We start from the raw sequence: 18270 nt of genomic DNA, 5'->3' as shown, positions 1-18270 counted from the left end.
TTATATAATAGTAACAAAAGGCGGTGGTAGCCCGTTAAAATCCATAACCCCCTTTTCAACTTGTCACTTATATACTTATATAACCATAAGGGAGACTATCAATTCCATTTTCTAAAATAAACTTCTTATCATCAAAAGCTCCTAATGCTTTCTTAGTTATCTCTTCTGTATATAATTGATGTTCATAACTTCTTATTCCATTAATCTTTCTAAACTCTTCTTTCTTTGTTGTTAAACAGTTATAATAATCCTTAAAGTTTATTGTTTCTTTAATAACATTTTTCTTTACACCTTTTAACTTCTTATCAGTCTTTTCAACGTTATTCACAATGTATTTATAAGCATAAGCCTTTGACCTCAATCCCACAAATTCATTCATAACATATCCTCCTAATTCATCCTTGAACTTTCCAATCACCTTTTTATTTTTAGAAGAGAACAACTCACTCTCTGGACTGTAATTACTTGTATCATAGATATTAATGTCCTCTTTCATGTCTGAATAAACATCATCAGTATTAATTTTCAAAATAAAACTATCTGTATCCATATAAAGTAGATTAACATCAATTTGATATTTCTTCCTCAAGTTATTATAAAAGTAATCATACATTAATGACTTTGATAAATCAAGAATTGATGTTCCAATATAAATAGGTTTGTCCATTTCAATACTCTCTTTAATCAAATGGATCGCACAAAAGTTCTCAGTATAGACCTCAGCTCGAGTAAAACTCGGTCTATTAATTAATTTTGATGCTTGTTCCCAGGATGTTGCTACTTCATGAAAAGCGCTATACAAAATAAATGAATTATTATTATTATTATTACTCTGATATTTTGTCTTTTCCTCACGTTCTCCATGGTCTTACCAAAGACCGCATTATTCATCAATTTATAAAAGTCTTTCTCAAAATCTGTTTTTGACTCTGTTCTTCTTTGTGTATTCAAATCAATGTACTCCTTTAGCCAATGACTTTGATTGAACTTTAGAACCCTGTGGATCTTCTCTACTCTTAGACCTTTTGATAAATATTGACGCAAATTTCTTTGGTGTAGAACATAATTTTTCTTGTTATATAATGTAGTAAGTAATTTTTCTGTTGATTCACCTATATCAAACGATCGTTGGTAATCACTGAACCATTCTTTCTTTGGACTTTCTTTCTCACAAGCAAATGGAAGATCTTTATGTTTGATATGAAGTTCTTCAGGATATTTTAAATCGACCTCAAAATAATAACCAACCTTTGAATCATCCAATTCTTTTTGTGTAGAGATACATACATCTTGTAAAACCTTTTTGTAGTCTTTTTCCTTTACCCATCTAAGTTTTCCATAAGGAAGAGCCTGAGACATTGCCCAGCCATACAGGTTGTTCGCGTCATAGTACATCAAGTAAGAACTCTTTTTCGTTGAATCATAATTTGGAAGATATTTGTTATTTGCTTTTGCGTACCTACTTGAGCAGACTTGTGAAATTCCACCTCTTTTTGCCTTTTCAATCATCAAAAGCATATCGACATCGGTTATCAAATCCAACGCTTGTTTTGTCATTTTCAACATCGCGCTCCAAGCCAATCCAGGTGCTGTGTAGTAGTGAGCAGGATCCAATCCATATCCAGTGCGACAAACAGATCTAAAGGCTTCAAATACATCGGCCAATAAAAGCACATCAGTTTTGAGATACAAATCGTGATACTCGCCAAGATTCTTGATGTTATATTTTTCCCAAACATTTTGTGCGTGTACATAATCTTTATCAGATATATGACTGTTGTTTAATTTGTTATAGAAATTTTCTTTTGAAGGAAGTTGTGTTTCATTGAATCTCTCAAATGAGTCCATATAGTCATCGGGGTAAATTCCCTTTTGTGTTCGTAAATCTTTATCTGAAAAATACTCTGAAAGACATGGAAACTCTTTTAGATTTTGAACCAAGTTAGCCAATGGACTTGCCATGAATTTTAATGTATCAAGAAATCTGATATGAGTAATAGGAGATGTGTGAATTGTTTTTGTGAATGAAATGTATTACTGATCCGTGTTAGGAATTGCTGAAATGTGTCCAGATGTCTTTGAAAGTTCATTAATAAATAGATGCGTATCATAATGAGCGTTGTTATGAAGAAAGACAGGAATGAAAGAGGGGAGTTTATAATTAATATTACAACTTTGATGAGCCGGACCTCTATATTTACCAGTGAGATGACGATGATCTCTAACCTTTAGACCTTCACCAATTTTTTCCTCACAAATATGACAAACATTGTTTTTTCTAAATTCCCTTTTCTGTTCACTCGTCAAGGACATTGGTTTATTGGTTTCTCTCATTATCTTGGTTAATCGGACACAGTCTTTTTCTAGTCGTTTCACAAACTCCTCTGGGGTATTTGAGCCTCTATACTCCTCTAACTTGTTATATTTATCACCAACGGATGATTTGATATAATAACAAAAACCGCAAGGAGTATGTTTTTGATATTTATTTGTGTATGATTCTTTTGGATCTGGAGAAGCAGTATCTATTTTTTCTAGAATACTTTCAAAATCAGCATATATAACAAATGGATGTTTGAACTTTTCTTTTCATCTTTGAATGTGATCTTTGAGCCTTCTTTAGGCATATTGATTACCGTTGATTTATGTTCACCACAATAATTTGAATGTTTATCTAATCTTTCTTGTGTATGGAAGAAGTTAAGACAACGCAAACAAATATATATTTTATTTGTTCTTTTACATACTTGTGGTTTTATTAATTTAGCAATATCTTTGATGTATGTATAATGTGAATTTTCCTCTGAATTAAAATATAGAAGATTAATATGAGTTTGTTTACAATTGTCAGAAAGCTTTAAAACCTGAATGTTGTTTGTTTCTGTTAGACCATAAACATTAACTGATAAATTATTCATCTTTTCAAATTTAGGAATATCATTTAAAGCCATTGGAAACTTTAGATCTTTCGTATTTAATGTATTCTCATATTTTTTATAATGAGATACTCTTTCATCATGAAAATGTGGACGATGTAAGTGTGCTAGAATAGACCAGAGAAAACATTTATTGTCTTTATTTTTGATATTGATAACTGCTTTTCTATTTTTGATAACACTGGGTAAATCAATGTAAGAAGAAGCTTTTAGAGGATCTGATTTAAGAATATGAATGTCTATGTAAATAATTTTTCCTATATTGAATCCACTTCCTACGATTGAATTATCCACATCTTGCTCTTGTTTAATAAGTTCATCATAGACTCCTGATGTTTTAAAATCTTGATATGAAGATATAAAGTGTGGCTCAGTTCTCATGTATGGTGTATCTATAACTCCTTCGTCCTTTGTCATTTCTAATTTTACTCCCATATAAAATTTAAGTGGTTTCATTTCTTTTAGTGTTTTTTCAATCAACGTTTGAACAGCAGGTTTAACTATTTCTACAGCATCAACTATAGACTCTGGTTCAGGAGGTTTGAAGTTAAAGACTCTTATATTAATATGTCCTTTGAATGCGCCATCAGAGTTTTTAGTTGTGATAAAATTTGATAAATGTAGATTTGTTTTAAGATGTTTTTCGAAGCCTTTCCTGAGGATATTTTTATGACAGACAGAACAGTGTTTTGTTTCCTTCTGAATAGGAGCTAGTAGGTGAAGTAAATTAAATGTGTGTTTGTTAGTTTTAAGGTGTGTTTTGTATTGTTTATATTCTTGTTCACAAACGTCGCGATACGTTGCTTTGATCATATTTATACAGCAAAATTATACTTAAAGTAAAACACCTTTTTAGAGGCTTTTTTAAAGATGAAACTGTGCTTAAAGTAAAACACTTATAGAAGAAAGTACCTTTTTACAGGCTTTTTATATATGAAACTATACTTAAACTAAAACACTTTTTCACTCAGAATCATCTGAGTCATAACTATCACATGAATACTCAGAATCATACTCAGAGTCATCAATAAAGCTACTCTCATAACTATCATTTGAGCACAAACTATTAGCATCATAACTATCATCTGAGTTCAATGAAATACTATCATCACCATCGTCCGAGTTCAATGAAATACTATCATCACTATCGTCCGAGTTCAATAAAATAGTAAAATCTTCACTGCTGTAAAGACTCATATTTAGTTAGCAGGAAAAATATTCCCATCAATATCTATATACTTTCTTTCATTAACAGATTCAATCTCTACATTTTTAATATCAAAAGTTATCTTTAAATAATCTCTAACTATCATAGAACGAAATGACATTTCACCAGAAATATTAACATCATTAATTTTACTTAGATCTACACTCTTTGGATTATTAAAGTAAATACAAATTTCTCCACGAGTATTGTTGATGGTCTTATCATTCTTTTTCAAATATCGCGATCGATCACTTTTTCAAGCTTTGAATAAATTGCCAGGAGTAGAGGAGAAACTTTTGTTAGATTTACTTTAATGGATGTCTTTCCAGGTATAGTTAGAGCTCTTCCTTTAAATGAAATAGAGGGGCTCGTGTTATTTTCCATAACTGGTTTTACCCAAAAATTTCCATATTTATCTTTGTTCAATTTAACATCTTTGACATATTTTTCTATATCTTCCACCGAAGTAGAGATTGATTGAAATTTGTCTTTTGTGCTTTGAAACATTGTATTTATTAATGAATAAACTTGCGTTTAGTTTAAGTAAAAATTTACCATATAAATATGATAAGTTCTGAAGGATATTTAGAATTTCCAGACTCTCCATATGATAAATTAGAGAATTGTCTGGCTTGTGATAGAATAGGGCTTAATAATGAGGGTTCATATAAACAATGTATTTTCTGTGATTTAATTTTAATTAATGATAATAAAAAAAATAAAAAATATATAACTCTTTTAAATTTGAACCAAAAATGAATTACTTTACAAGATTAATAAGAGAGATGAATGTTAAGTATTGTGATGATAATACACCATTTCTTTCAAGGGAAGAGACTATTTGTATTGAGGAAATGCATAAGGGTTTAATGATATTTATTATTCAAAATAATTTTAATGGAAATGTTAATACAAGATACTATATAAATAAAATAATGAATTATTTTGAAATTAAACCCGAACACAGGATAAAATATAGAGTTTCTAAAATAGCTCAAAAAAAGTTAGATGACTTGTTTTCCAAATATAGAAATGAATGATTTTTTACCCGTTTGGGAAAATAAGATAAAATTTAACAACCATAAAAACATTCCAAATTCATTGAGATGTCTAATAGTTGGTTCAAGCGGATGTGGAAAAACCTGTTTACTTTTAAAGATGCTCCTTGGTCCTAATTTTTTAGATTATGATAATTTAATAATTTTTACAAAGTCAAGTTTTCAACCCGAGTATCAACTACTCTCACAGGGTTTTAATGCGGGTCTTAAAAAGGAAGACATTATCGGTTTATTTAAACTTCAAAACAAACTAAATGATTATAATATTGAAGATATAATACAATTATTTTGTGATACACAGAAATCAAAATCGAAACCAAAACCCATAACTTGTATTCTCAGTGATAATACGGATGATATACCTTCACCTCAAGATTTAGACAAATCAAAAAAGAACCTCGTCATCTTTGATGATTGTGTTAATGAGAGAAACCAAACAGTAATGGATAGCTACTATACAAGAGGGAGACATTCTTCTTGTAATTGTATTTATCTTAGTCAGTCATATTTTCAACTCCCTTGGCGCTCAATAAGAAACAATGCTAATACTTTTATTTTATTTAAATTAAATTCAGTAGATGTAAATAATTTTTGGAGAGATAATTGCTCTACGTTATGTAGTAAAAAAGAATTTGAAAATTATATGAAACACACGATTGGAAAATATAAATATATTGTTGTGAAACAAGATGAGATACTAACTGATATTTTTCAATAAATAAATACAGAAAATGAATGTCAAAGAAAGAGCGAGAAAGTTTAAAGAACATCAAGAGTTGGTTTCAAAAGTTGTAAAGCAACAGGAAGAGATAAAGAAGAAATGGAGACAGAAACTAACTGGTGAAGAAGCCTTTGAAAGAAAACAAGAGAAAATTTTTAAACCACTTTTAAAAACTCAACAAACGATTTCACCTACAGTTCCCACGGTAGAATTTACTCCGAAAAAACTTCAAATGCTCAAAGATTTTAGTCAAATGACAGAGCAAGAACTTGAAGAATTAGAATATGATGATGAAGGATTATTTCGGAAACTGGAGGAGGTAAATCAACCCCCTAATTATGTTGTGGAAGCTCTACAAAACAATGAATATTCAGCGGATTCAAAAACCAGAGCTGGTCTCATTCCAACAGAAGAACCAGCACAGTTCTATCTTGTGAAAGAAAAGTTATTGATATTTAATGATAAATTGGTGTTCTTAAGTTCTGCTCAACCAAATGTTGAATTAACTCCAAGATTAATGTTTCTTCTAACAAACTCTGGATTCAGCGGTTCAAAATATTTTGATGAACCACTTGATATGGAAAGAGAGGAAGATAGAGAGTATATTGAGTTGCTAAATGCACTTGATTATGGAGTTTCTGTTGCTGGTAAAAGGAAGAAGAATGAGAAGGAGAAACGTATTATTGATGCTTTAAGTAAGCTTGGTTCAGGTGTTAGTTTTCTTCCAAATGACCCATCACAATTAGTTAATCGGCTATTATTGTTGTTAGGTAGTAAGAAGGCTGGAAACAACAATTGTTTTAATGAATCCTCAGCCATTTTAGATCAGTTGATGAATATGAAAATAATTAATAAATGTCAATACAAAGATATTTTATTAGATATTAAATAAGATGAGAAGCACAATTCTTAGTTTTAATTTTACAATGAGTGATTACACAGCTTCATTCCCTTACCCACTACAACTTGACCCCACAAAAGAATATGAGGCTTCTTTGTTGTCAATGGAGACTTACAATACCCTTTTTAATATCACAGAGAAAAACAACAAGTTTAGTTATAATCCAGGAAGTGGATATAAAACTATAACCGTTTCACCCGGAGCTTACGAGATTTCTCAAATATCTTCAGAAGTCTCTCGCCTTATGAAAGAAAAAGGTGATGAACCAAAAAATATGGTAATAGATATTCAAAAACACACTTCAAAATCAACGATTAAACTTAAAAATAATTATAAAGTTGATTTCACGATTGAAAATTCGTTCAGAGAGCTATTGGGTTTCTCTTCAAAAAAGATTGAAACTAACGGGACGTCTTACAGTGATAATGTCATTCAAATATCCTCTGGTATAAATTCAGTATTAATTCATTGTGATTTGATTGATGGTGCTTATAACGATGGAATAAGAACAAATACAATATTTTCATTCAGTGCATACTCAACCCCGATTGGTTATAAATTCAATATGGAACCAAAAAATCTTGTCTATTTACCTGTCAGGAAAAACCATATACAGAGTAAATTTTAGGATAACCGATCAAGATAATCGTATGATCTCCTTTAATGAAGAAATTATATCCATCAGAATTCACCTTCGTGAAGTTTTTTTGGATAAATAAATAATGGTTATTGTGAGAAAACACGAGTTGGGAAAATATAAAATAATTACAGGGGATGGGATGTTCCTTTCACCATACTATAAGGGTGAAGGTATGTTTCTTGGTAGAGGATACTATAAACCAAAGAGACAACGGGGTGTGGGACATCAATTTAGAAATAAAGGAGATGGGATAATTGATACTCTAATGGGTATTGGTTCAACCATCCTTAAACATAAAGACCTAATTGGTTCAACTGCTTCTGCCGTGGGCTCAGTTGCGGGAGCTATAAAGAGTATAAAAGGTGCTCAAAAGGAGTCTCATAAATTACAAGCAATCAAAGAAATTAAAAAAGGTAAAACTCAACTATCTTCACAAGAACGACAAAAAATCATGAAAATACTTGGGTCAGGGTTTCAACGATTTTAATGCTATATAAATACAAGTATGGAAGCGATTGATCGTATCTATGATTTGGATGATACAATTATCATTTCAAACTCCACGAAAAAGGAAGACTATTTTAAGGTAAATGCTATAACAGGAACAGACTGGAATTCAAATGGAACAAAAAGTTTTGAAATAAATAATCAACAAACTTACTTGAATCTCGCTGATAGTTTCTTGCTGTGTAAATTTAAATTCACTAAGGCTGTGAATAACACTAATGCTACACTCGTAAATGATTTCTTCTGGAAAATGTTTGATAGTGTTCGCCTGTATATTGGAACACAAGAGGTTGAAGCGGTTGATTATGTCTCTGCTACATCTGAAATGATGAAATTTACACTATATTCGTTTAGTGATAGAATGGGTAAGGGAGATGTTGAAGGTTTTATTCCTGATATGTCAACGGGAACAAATGCTGACCCTGGTTATAGTCAAAGGAAGTCAATGTATAATGATGAAACAAAAGCAGAGAATAGTTTTACCGTAGCAGTACCTCTTAAAGGTATATTTGGATTTTGTGATTATGATAAAGTTTTGTGTGGGCTTAAAATTAGATTTCAACTACAAAGGAATGATAGTGTAAATAGGTTGCTTTTTGGGGCTGAAAATGCTTTTGGCGACAATAATAAATTTGTTATTAATGATTTGTGTTGGTATATCAGTGAATATACTCCTAATCTTAAAACGGAAGAGATGTTAAATAAAAGACTTAACTCAAAGACCCCGCTAAATGTATCATACCTTAAAAGAGGATATCAACACGTTAAACTGGAACACACTACCTACACTTGGAATTTAGGTGTTCTTCAAGGAAAGCCACGATACCTCTGGCTCATTTAAAAAAAACCAGATGGAGAGGACGGTACTAATAAGAATAATGCGCTGTGTGATAATGCTAAGGTGAAACAACTTCGGGTTTCTCTTGATGGAACATTTTATCCGCGAGATAGATTGGAAATTGATTGGGAAAAAAATGATTATGTGGAAGCCTACAAGTCTTACCAAAAGGTGTGTGAAAGTAATGGTAATAATAACCCTATTTTGGATATGGTTGCGTTTCAAAAACTTTATACAATCTACACAATTGACCTGAGTTCTCAAAAAGAAACTATAAAGTCTAATAGAGTGGACACTTCTCTATACATTGAAAGAGGGGAGAGTGAAGAGGTTTATACATATTGTTTGCTTTTGGAAGAAACAGAATTACAGATTAATACAGATAATGGTGTTATGATTAATATCACATAGGTTTTTTCTCATAAATAAATGGTAGGGGTATATGTTAATCAAATCAATCTTAATAAATTAACATCTTGTATTCAAAATCAAAAGCCTTGTATTATTAATGTTAATACAATTCAAAGAAAAGGAGCTGTAAGAATTGATGTTTTACTCACACACACGCAAGTAAAAACACTAAATGATACTGGTTCACTTAAAATTAAAATGACAAAACCTATGTTAAAGAAATATTCAATAGACGAGTCAAGAGGAGGATTTCTCCCGTTTCTAATTCCTTTATTTGCTGGTTTAAGTGCGGTGGGAGCATTGACTGGTGGTATTTCAGCAGCGGTAAAAACTGCTAACGAAAGGAAGGCACAACTAAAAGCTCAAAAAGAATTGGAAAGACATAACAAGGAGTTGGAGAAACAAATTAGTGGAAGTGGTGTAATTGTAGATTTTGCTCAAAAACTTGAAAGTCTACCTGATAAAGCTAGATTGTTGGTTGGAGATATGCTTTCCTCTATCGCTCAAGCGGGTGTTAAACTAACTAAACGGGGTAATGGATTGTATCTTTCTCATAAATAAATGGATAAATGGTTTAAACAATTTGGAAAGAATACAACGTCAAATATAGAACTTGCTAAGTATTGTAAAAAACTAAAAATGGATAACGTGGTAATCTGTATGAGAGATGAATTAAAACATATAAATAAGAATACAAAGAATATTATTATGAATTTGGACACACAGAATGGTTCTCATTGGGTTTGTATTCATAATAGTCAGGATAAATATTATTTTGATAGTTATGGTATGCCACCACCTTTTGAAGTAATACAATTCTTACAGAATGGTGTTTATCAAACATTTCTAGTTCAAGAAATTAATTTGAAATGTTGTGGTCAATTATGTTTATATGTATTATTTCAACTCAACAATAATGAAAATTTTTATGATGTCATTTTTAATCTAATATAAATGACATGTTGGAAAAGATGGCTCTATCTTTGGAGAATCCTCTCAGGATATTGATTTATCAAATTATTATACAAAGGCACAGGCTGAACGACAAAAATATAGTATAAGTAAAAATATTAATATGAAGAATACTTATAAATTAATCAATTATCCAAACCCTACAGATGCGAATGACTTAATTAGATTCAGTGATTTTATCACAATATATATTTTTAAAGAAAACAGCACGTTTTGTTAACCAAGTAAAATTTACAACCACAACACCTGGTTATACTGACCATACACCTTTCCTCATTGAATTTAACTACCTGCTTACAATTGAATTTTATAAAGAAGGACATATAGTTAATATGTGAATTAATAAATGGGGGTATGATATGCCTGATTTAGGGTATAATTGGTATTTTTCAATAAACTTAGAAGACCTACATGATTTGAATCGGTCTCGTAAAGAAGAATATAATCCGCTTGGTGAGGATAAGGATTTATGTGGAAGTACAATTAGTAAACAACAAATACATGATTTTAAGAAAAGAAAAATATATGATAGTATAGCGATGGTTAGCATGACAAAGAAGGAAGGTAATGAGATAAGGATAGAAAGCCGAGGAATACAAACCGATTTGGTAGTGGGAAGATGGGGTGGTATTACCTGTCATAATATTAATCTCACATATATTTCTGATACATAAATGGCAGGAAAAAGACTACAAGAGAATTATAATTTTTGTATTCAGGGATACCTACAAGAAAAGGGTGCTCGGTATTACATACTTTATGATTTGCAGCATATACATGGAAATTTTGTCATTAAAAACTGGCCTTATACTGATATTGCTAAACTCACAAATAGAGACTTGTTTAAAATATTAAATAAAAATGAACTTCTCAAAGTTATGAAATATAAAACTCTTTTAGAAATCATCAACAAATCTTATTGGTATCCTATTATGAGAAAAATAATTATTGATACAAGAATATCTCAAAATCCAGATGAGTATATGTATAATATTCTTTGGAGTTCAAACTCAAGGATAGCAAGGGATGAGGAAGGAGTTGAAGAAGAGAAGGAGGAAAGAGAGAAAAAGGAGGAGGAAAGGGAGAAGGAGGAAAGGGAGAAAAAGGAGAAGGAGGAAAGGGAGAAAAAGGAGAAGGAGGAAAGGGAGAAAAAGGAGAAGGAGGAAAGGGAGAAAAAGGAGAAGGAGGAAAGGGAGAAGGAGGAAAGGGAGAAAAAGGAGAGGGAGAAAAGGGAGAAAAGAGAGAAGGAAGATAGGGAGGAAAGGGAGAAAAGAGAGAAGGAGGAGAGGGAGGAAAGAGAGAGGGAGGAAAAATATAAAAAGATGGAAATCAGTGAGATTCGTAAAAGATTGAGTGTATTACAGCAAATAAATAAATCTCAACGCACCGAAGAGGAAAATAAAGAATTAACGACTCTTACTAAGATAATGATTTAAAAAATGGTTGAGATGAGTTCAGCGAGGAGATTTACATGAAGAAGACAAAGGTCATATAGTTGATGATGTTGGTGTTATTGACTTTAGTTAGTTTTTATTTGTAAATAAATGGAGGAGAGAGTGAAGGCATTCCTAAGGATTCTTTATGTTTTAAAAATAAAGATTGAAATGTATATGTTGAAAACCAAAAAGGTTTTGATACTCTGTCGGAATTTTTCTGATAAATAAATATGAGTTATTGTCTCAAATGTAAAAAGAAAACTAAATCTAAAAATATCTCTTATGTTAAAGCTAAAAATAATAGAGTTTATCAAAAAGGAATATGTCAAGTGTGTGGCTCTAAAAAGTGCCAATTCATCTCTCCTAAAAGTGGAGGAGACATACAAAAGTTTCTGTCAGGAAGTAAATTTACAACAACTGGAATTCCAGGGGAATTACACCTTCCAGGGTATTCTTTCTGTGGTCCAGGAACAAACTTGGATAAAAGATTAGATGAGGCTGACAATCCTAAACCTTGGTCTAAACCTATAAATAGGGTTGATGAAGTGTGTATGAAACATGATATTGCTTATGGAAATACCACTACATTGGATGAAAAACATGAAGCAGACAGAGAAATGTTGTATAATTTGTCTTTGATACGAAATCCTACGTTGAGAGAGAAAGTTGATAGGTTTATTGTAAAAAAAATGATAAGTGCTAAATTGAAACTTGGTCTTGGTTATTCCTCAAAAAACTATTAGGCTCTAATGATGTCATCAAGACTGAGGAGCTTTTGGCTAAAGAATTACACAAACCTATAATCACCAAGTTTAAAAGAAGGAAGGTTTATTCCAAAGACACTGACCACATATGGTCTGCTGATTTAATCGAACTAAATAATGATAAGGGATACAGGTATGCTTTAACCGTTATTGATTTGAGGAGTAGATTTGCTTGGGTTGTTCCTTTAAAAAATAAAAAGGGTGATACTTTAATGTTAGCCTTCCAACAAATATTTAATAAAAGTCACAGAAAACCAAAGAAGTTATGGACTGACGAGGGAACAGAGTTCTATAACAAAATATTTATGAAATTTCTAAAGGGGGAGGGTATTAAATTATACAGCACCTTTAATGAAGGAAAAGCAGTTGTTATTGAGCATTTTAATCGTACTTTAAAAGAGAAATTATATAAAAAATTCACACAACTCGGTCCTCAACAATGGGTGTATTTAATCCAGAATATTGTCGATAATTACAATAATACAGTTCATTCATCAACAAAATCAAAACCATCAGAAACATTTACAAAATTAGAATATGAAAAGCAGATTAATTTGAGAAAACCCAAGTTCAAAGTTGGTGATATTGTAAGAATATACAAATGGAAAAGCCATTTTGAAAAAGGTTATACAAAGAGGTGGACTAATGAATTATTTAAAATTGTTGATATAATGGATACAGTCCCTTGGACTTACAAATTATATGATATGAATGGGGAAGAAATATTAGGGGCATTTTATTCACAAGAATTACAAAAAACAAAGCTAATAATTCATTAAACAACATTTCTATTCACCCCACCCAGATTAGCTAATTTAATTAGTGGTAATAAAAAAAAAATTAAATAAATAAAAATCATAAGTCACGCCCACACAGACCACACCCACACAGACCCCGCCCATCATCCCCCACCCCCTGTGCGTCCCCCACCCTTGATCCCCCCCTCATCCCACCCCCACCTTCCCCACACACACAAGGGGAGGGGTGGGATGGGGGGGGATCGAGGGTGGGGCACGCACTTTCCCGTCCTTTTTCCTTTATTCTCTTTTTGTAATTAAAAATTAAATAATTGTAAACAAAACAAATATATATAAATATTGAAAACATTAAAATCTTTATATTATTAAAACATTTTTCTTGAGGTATAAATTCAGTTTCTTCCCATTCAATTTCATCATCTTCTTCCCAGAACAAGTCAAAGACAGCAGATGTGTTGAGTTTTTGAATCTCTTCCTGAAGACAAGAGGACAAGAGGGGAGAGAAAATATTACACACACACACACACACACACACACACACATACACACACACACACACATACACACATACACATACACACACATACACACATACATGAGGATATGGGGATACATACCTCTAAAAAATTGAGCTTTGTGTTCAAGTGATCGAGTTGAAAATGTAGGGTACCACATGTTGACGGGAAATAACCACTCTTTGGAAAATCAAAATCATCCCACTCAAAGCCGTGGTTGTGGTTGTGGTCATCTGTTGATGAAGGTGTTATATTCTGTTTCAAAAAAGAAAGAAAAAACGTTAATAATTTCTCCTAAAAGATACATTGTATTGACAATGAATAAATAAATGACAGCTTCCGTTTAATGGTGCCAATCAGAGAAATGAATAATTAATTACCTGAGACAAACTCCAATGGTGGTTATCTTCTAAGAACGGTGAAACATCTAATTCATTCAATCTGTGAGGCAGGTTGTTCCAACCCGTGTTCAATTCGTTGTACACCTCTTGAGGAATAACTTGATATTCAGCCAGGATATTCACAATATTTGAATAACTGTAATAAAGTAAAAAAAAAAAAAATTATTTATATAATTAATCACATACAAAGCTCTCATTAACAGTTTAATTCTGAATGAAACTTACCCTGGTGAGTATTCTTCATCACTGGAATAAGACAAGTTGTCGTTCATCTTCGTCGATTCACAATGTTTAAAATTGAACTGAATACGGCTTTTTATAATGTAAAATGTATTCAGGGAAGAGAACTGGCTGACAGCATTTCGAGGAATCTCAAGACGTGTGTGTCCAAAGCAGGAAAGAGAACAATGAGAAATTCCCAACGCATCATTTCTTGTAAAGTTAAGCAACATGTCATTTCTTTCATTAATTAAAAAAAAGTTCGAGGTTTAAGTATGGCATCCTTAATGAATGTGAAAAATATCAAATAAGACTTATTGAAAAGGCAACTGGTAAAAAAGTTCACAAAACAAATAAGAGAATTAATTTAAATACTGGTGAGTTGGGTAAAAAAGAGTAGAAGTAGTAGTAGAAGTTATTCTACTTAATAGTAGAAGTAGAATCATAGGTTCATAAGGCTAGAAGGATCATAGATTAATAAAGGAAGAAAAATCATAGGTTCATAAGGTGAGAAGGATTATAGATTCATAAAGGAAGAAAAATCATAGGTTCATAAGGTGAGAAGGATTATAGGTTCATAGGGGGAGAAGGATTATAGGTTCATAGGGGGAGAAGGATCACAGGTCCACAAGTCTAGAAGGACCATTGTTTGAGTGGTCTAATGAACAACATTAAGGATAGGTGCTATAGACAAAAGGTTCATAAAGAACAGGGGTTCACACAGAAGGACCATTGTTTGAGTGGTCTAATGAATAAGGATAGCATGTCAAAAGGTTAGAAGGTTCGTAAAGAACAGGGTGCGAGAAATAGAGGTGTTTAGGGGCAATGAGGAGAGAGGAAAATTAACATGTAAGTGAATGGGGATTTGGGGTGTCCCAGAAGCAACATTTCTCATCTACTGGGAGGGGTGGATTTTGCCAAGTATCATGCTCTGCATGACATCTTCTTGTTATTCTGTCTGTTACTCACCTACAGGTCACAATTCTGAACCGATCGTCAGGAAACTTCACCAAGTTTTAGAGGTCGTCACAATTGAGAAGCCTATTGATTTTGAGATCAAAGGTCAAAGGTCACCCAGAGGTCAAATTTCTAAAATTGCCATTCTTCATCCGATTGACTTGAAAATTTAACAGCATTTGCATATTGTCACTGAATTGGGAAACCAACTATTTTTAAGGTCAAAAGGTCAAATCCAGGTCAAACCTCTAAAATCATCAATTTTCAACTGAAAAATCAGCACTTTTCATCTTATTGACCCAAGCTTTGATCAAGATATTTTAATCTTGATCAAATGGATGATCAAATGGATCAATGGCAACCTTTTGGGGGGGGGGGGGGGGGCTGAGGTGGTGTATTTTGCTCTGCGTAACGTCTTGTTTTTTCTCTTTTTCTTGAGAAATTCCTTCTTGTATTTCTAAAGGGGGGAAGGATGTTGATGAGAGGATATATGACTGCTTTTTTGTGAACACTTTGTATTACTTATTGTTTCAGGTACTTGGAAGAGGAATGGAGAGCAAGACATAATGGTGAAAGGGGCTATTCCCAACAGACTATGCCTGGCTTTTCCCCTCGAGTTCCTCAGCAAAATAACTTCAGTGACTGTGGTGTCTTCCTTCTGCATTATGCAGAAGCATTCTTTCAGGTTTTGTTCCATTTACCTCTCATCCTTTATTATGAACATGCACAGTTTTATTGCCTGCTTAATTTTTTTGCCCATCTTTCATCCCCTAGCATCCAATCTGCAGTTTTCAGCTTCCCATGCAACTTGAGTCCTGGTTTCTTTCATCCACCGTTGGACGACAAAAAAGAGAAGAAATACGGCAGCTGATGATGCGCCTACAACAAGAACAGCAAGGAAACAAGCAAGGAACCTGATTCGAGTTTGGACCGAGACAATGGCAATCGATTTCTCTCAACCAAGCATTTGTTTGGCTGAGATCAAGACAAGGACGCATAAAGAAACTGTTCTTTTTGTTAATATTTATGGTTTTTTGTACCATCAAGACAAGTTGCACATCCACTGGTTAATATATTATTATTTTTTGCATTCGTCTGACATTCATAACAAATGTTGGATTGAGGATATGAGCAATGTGTGGCTATGGTGTACATATGGGTGTTAGCAAGGCCAGTGTTTGGGCGGGGAACTGAAGGGGATTGCAGTGCAAAGAAACACTCATTGAAACGCACAGAGAGCTTGCTCACATCCTCTTCCCCTCGACCGTTTTCTTTTCAAGTTGATTTGTTGACATAAAAGTGATGAGCGATCGGTTCATAAATGGTGCTGCAGAAATGCCAACGGAGGAAGCAAAAACTTGCAACCAACCATCAAGACAACTCTACTTTACAAATGGAATGTTCACAGCTTGAGAGTTAATCAAGCGGTGCACATCCTATGACACAGGGACCTGGCCTTCCGCAGCCGGATTTGAAATGACATCTGGAAACGACATGAAAATGAGGGACGAAGGTCTGTACGAGTGTGCTGACAGGTGATCGGCTATTGATGAGATGGTGCAATTAGTATGTGCCCATTTGCACAAAGGTGAGGCAAAAAGACATGGTGCATTCCGCTTGCCTCCCTTTCTGCCTAAGTTCTGTTTGAGTTGTTCCCTTTTATACAATGTTCTTTAAAATTTTGACTTCTCCCATTCCCTTTTTTTCTATTTAACTCTTGCTGTGGCATCTTACCAGCGAATCACGTGAAGCCATCACATGAATTGACATTTAATTGAGCTGATGGTTTGTCACGTTGTGTTTGTGTGTGTGTGTTAGTAAACATGGCTGTCCAGCCCTGTGTTCATATCTTCATGTGTGGTTTATTATATATCTCGAGTGATGTATATTTTTGTTAAGATTGCTCTTCAGTTTAAGCTCCACTCGCTATGTGGTTTACACTCCACATGGCCCACTTGCTCTGCGGTTTGCATGTCACATGACCTGGATACATTGCACATATTAAGACTGCATTGTATTATTTGCAATGTCAGAGCACATCTGAGTACTGTACATATCCGTTTTGGACAGCTGTGGAGCTTGGCCACACTGCCTCAAACGAGTTCTGTCGTTGTGGAGTGATTGTTTAAAAATTTTAAAAAGCTAAATGAATAGCAAGTGACGACCACTGTTTCTGCAAATGAACCTATTCCATTTCTGAAGCTCTGTCGCCGTTTTTATCACACAGGAAAAAAAGAACTGACAATCTCGGGGGAGGCACCATGATAAACATGCCCTCGCTAAAATGCTCATTTTCTACTGGCATAATGTACAGACAACTGTATTCAGGCCAATTTTGCACCAAATTGAGGAGAGTCTTAAGAAAACTTTCACTTGCAAATTCTTAAAGAGAATGGATTAGTCAGTGATGGGATGTGATGATCCATGCGTTGGCAGCTTCGTCCCTCTTTGGGACAGCATTCATGATGTTAACTGCTTTTGGTGACATTCTACCTTGAATCCTTCATTTGTTTTCACAACTTCAAGTAGCTCATTCATTTATAACCAGTCATGTCTTTGGTTGCCTGTTTGTAATATTAAAGGATCTCTCAGTGATAGTTTTGTCTATTAACCTGGTCTGAGGATATTTACCCCACTCACATGAAGCGAAAAGCGGGATTAAGCAATTGGTTCACTTTGTCTGTCTGTCCGTCTGCAAACATCAGATTATTATCGACGTACAAATTCGAAAATCCAAACAGAAAACCTGCTGTTGTTAAGGATGTTGTAAAGGGCATGAAGACCAAATGTAACATGTTATACAAGGTGGTGTAAAAGATGCTGCATAAATGGCGGTAAACTTCCAGAATTTCTTTTCTACGACATTTAAAATCTTTATTATTTCAATAATTTAATTATATATTTGAACAGAAGAACACAAATCGCCTTTTTGGCATTTTCAAAAAGCTTTTGTTTAGCAGTGCTTGGCCAAAATTTTCTATCATCATGACAAATCAAATTTGCTGCTTTGCAGATCACGTCCATGTCCT

At 33.2% G+C, this 18270-nt stretch overlaps 1 protein-coding gene across 4 annotated transcripts in view; it reads left to right on the top strand.

Annotated features, from left to right (window-relative positions):
• LOC137413531 (uncharacterized) overlaps positions 1-17838 on the top strand; it is a 132371-nt gene extending 114533 nt beyond the window's left edge. For all 4 annotated transcript variants that reach the window (XM_078771759.1, XM_078771758.1, XM_078771760.1 and 1 more), the window contains 2 exons: positions 15776-15926; positions 16016-17838. In XM_078771759.1, the coding sequence (XP_078627885.1) occupies positions 15776-15926; positions 16016-16159 (295 nt within the window). In that variant the 3' untranslated portion in view covers positions 16160-17838. The remainder of the gene's footprint in view (positions 1-15775; positions 15927-16015) is intronic.
• The last annotated feature ends 432 nt before the right edge of the window (positions 17839-18270 follow it).

The sequence above is a fragment of the Myxine glutinosa genome, chromosome 2 (assembly GCF_964187855.1).
Source record: "Myxine glutinosa chromosome 2, kmMyxGlut1.1, whole genome shotgun sequence".
Lineage (NCBI taxonomy): Eukaryota > Metazoa > Chordata > Myxini > Myxiniformes > Myxinidae > Myxine > Myxine glutinosa.
Note: the sequence above shows the minus strand (reverse complement) of the source record. Positions and strands in the feature narration are given on the sequence as shown.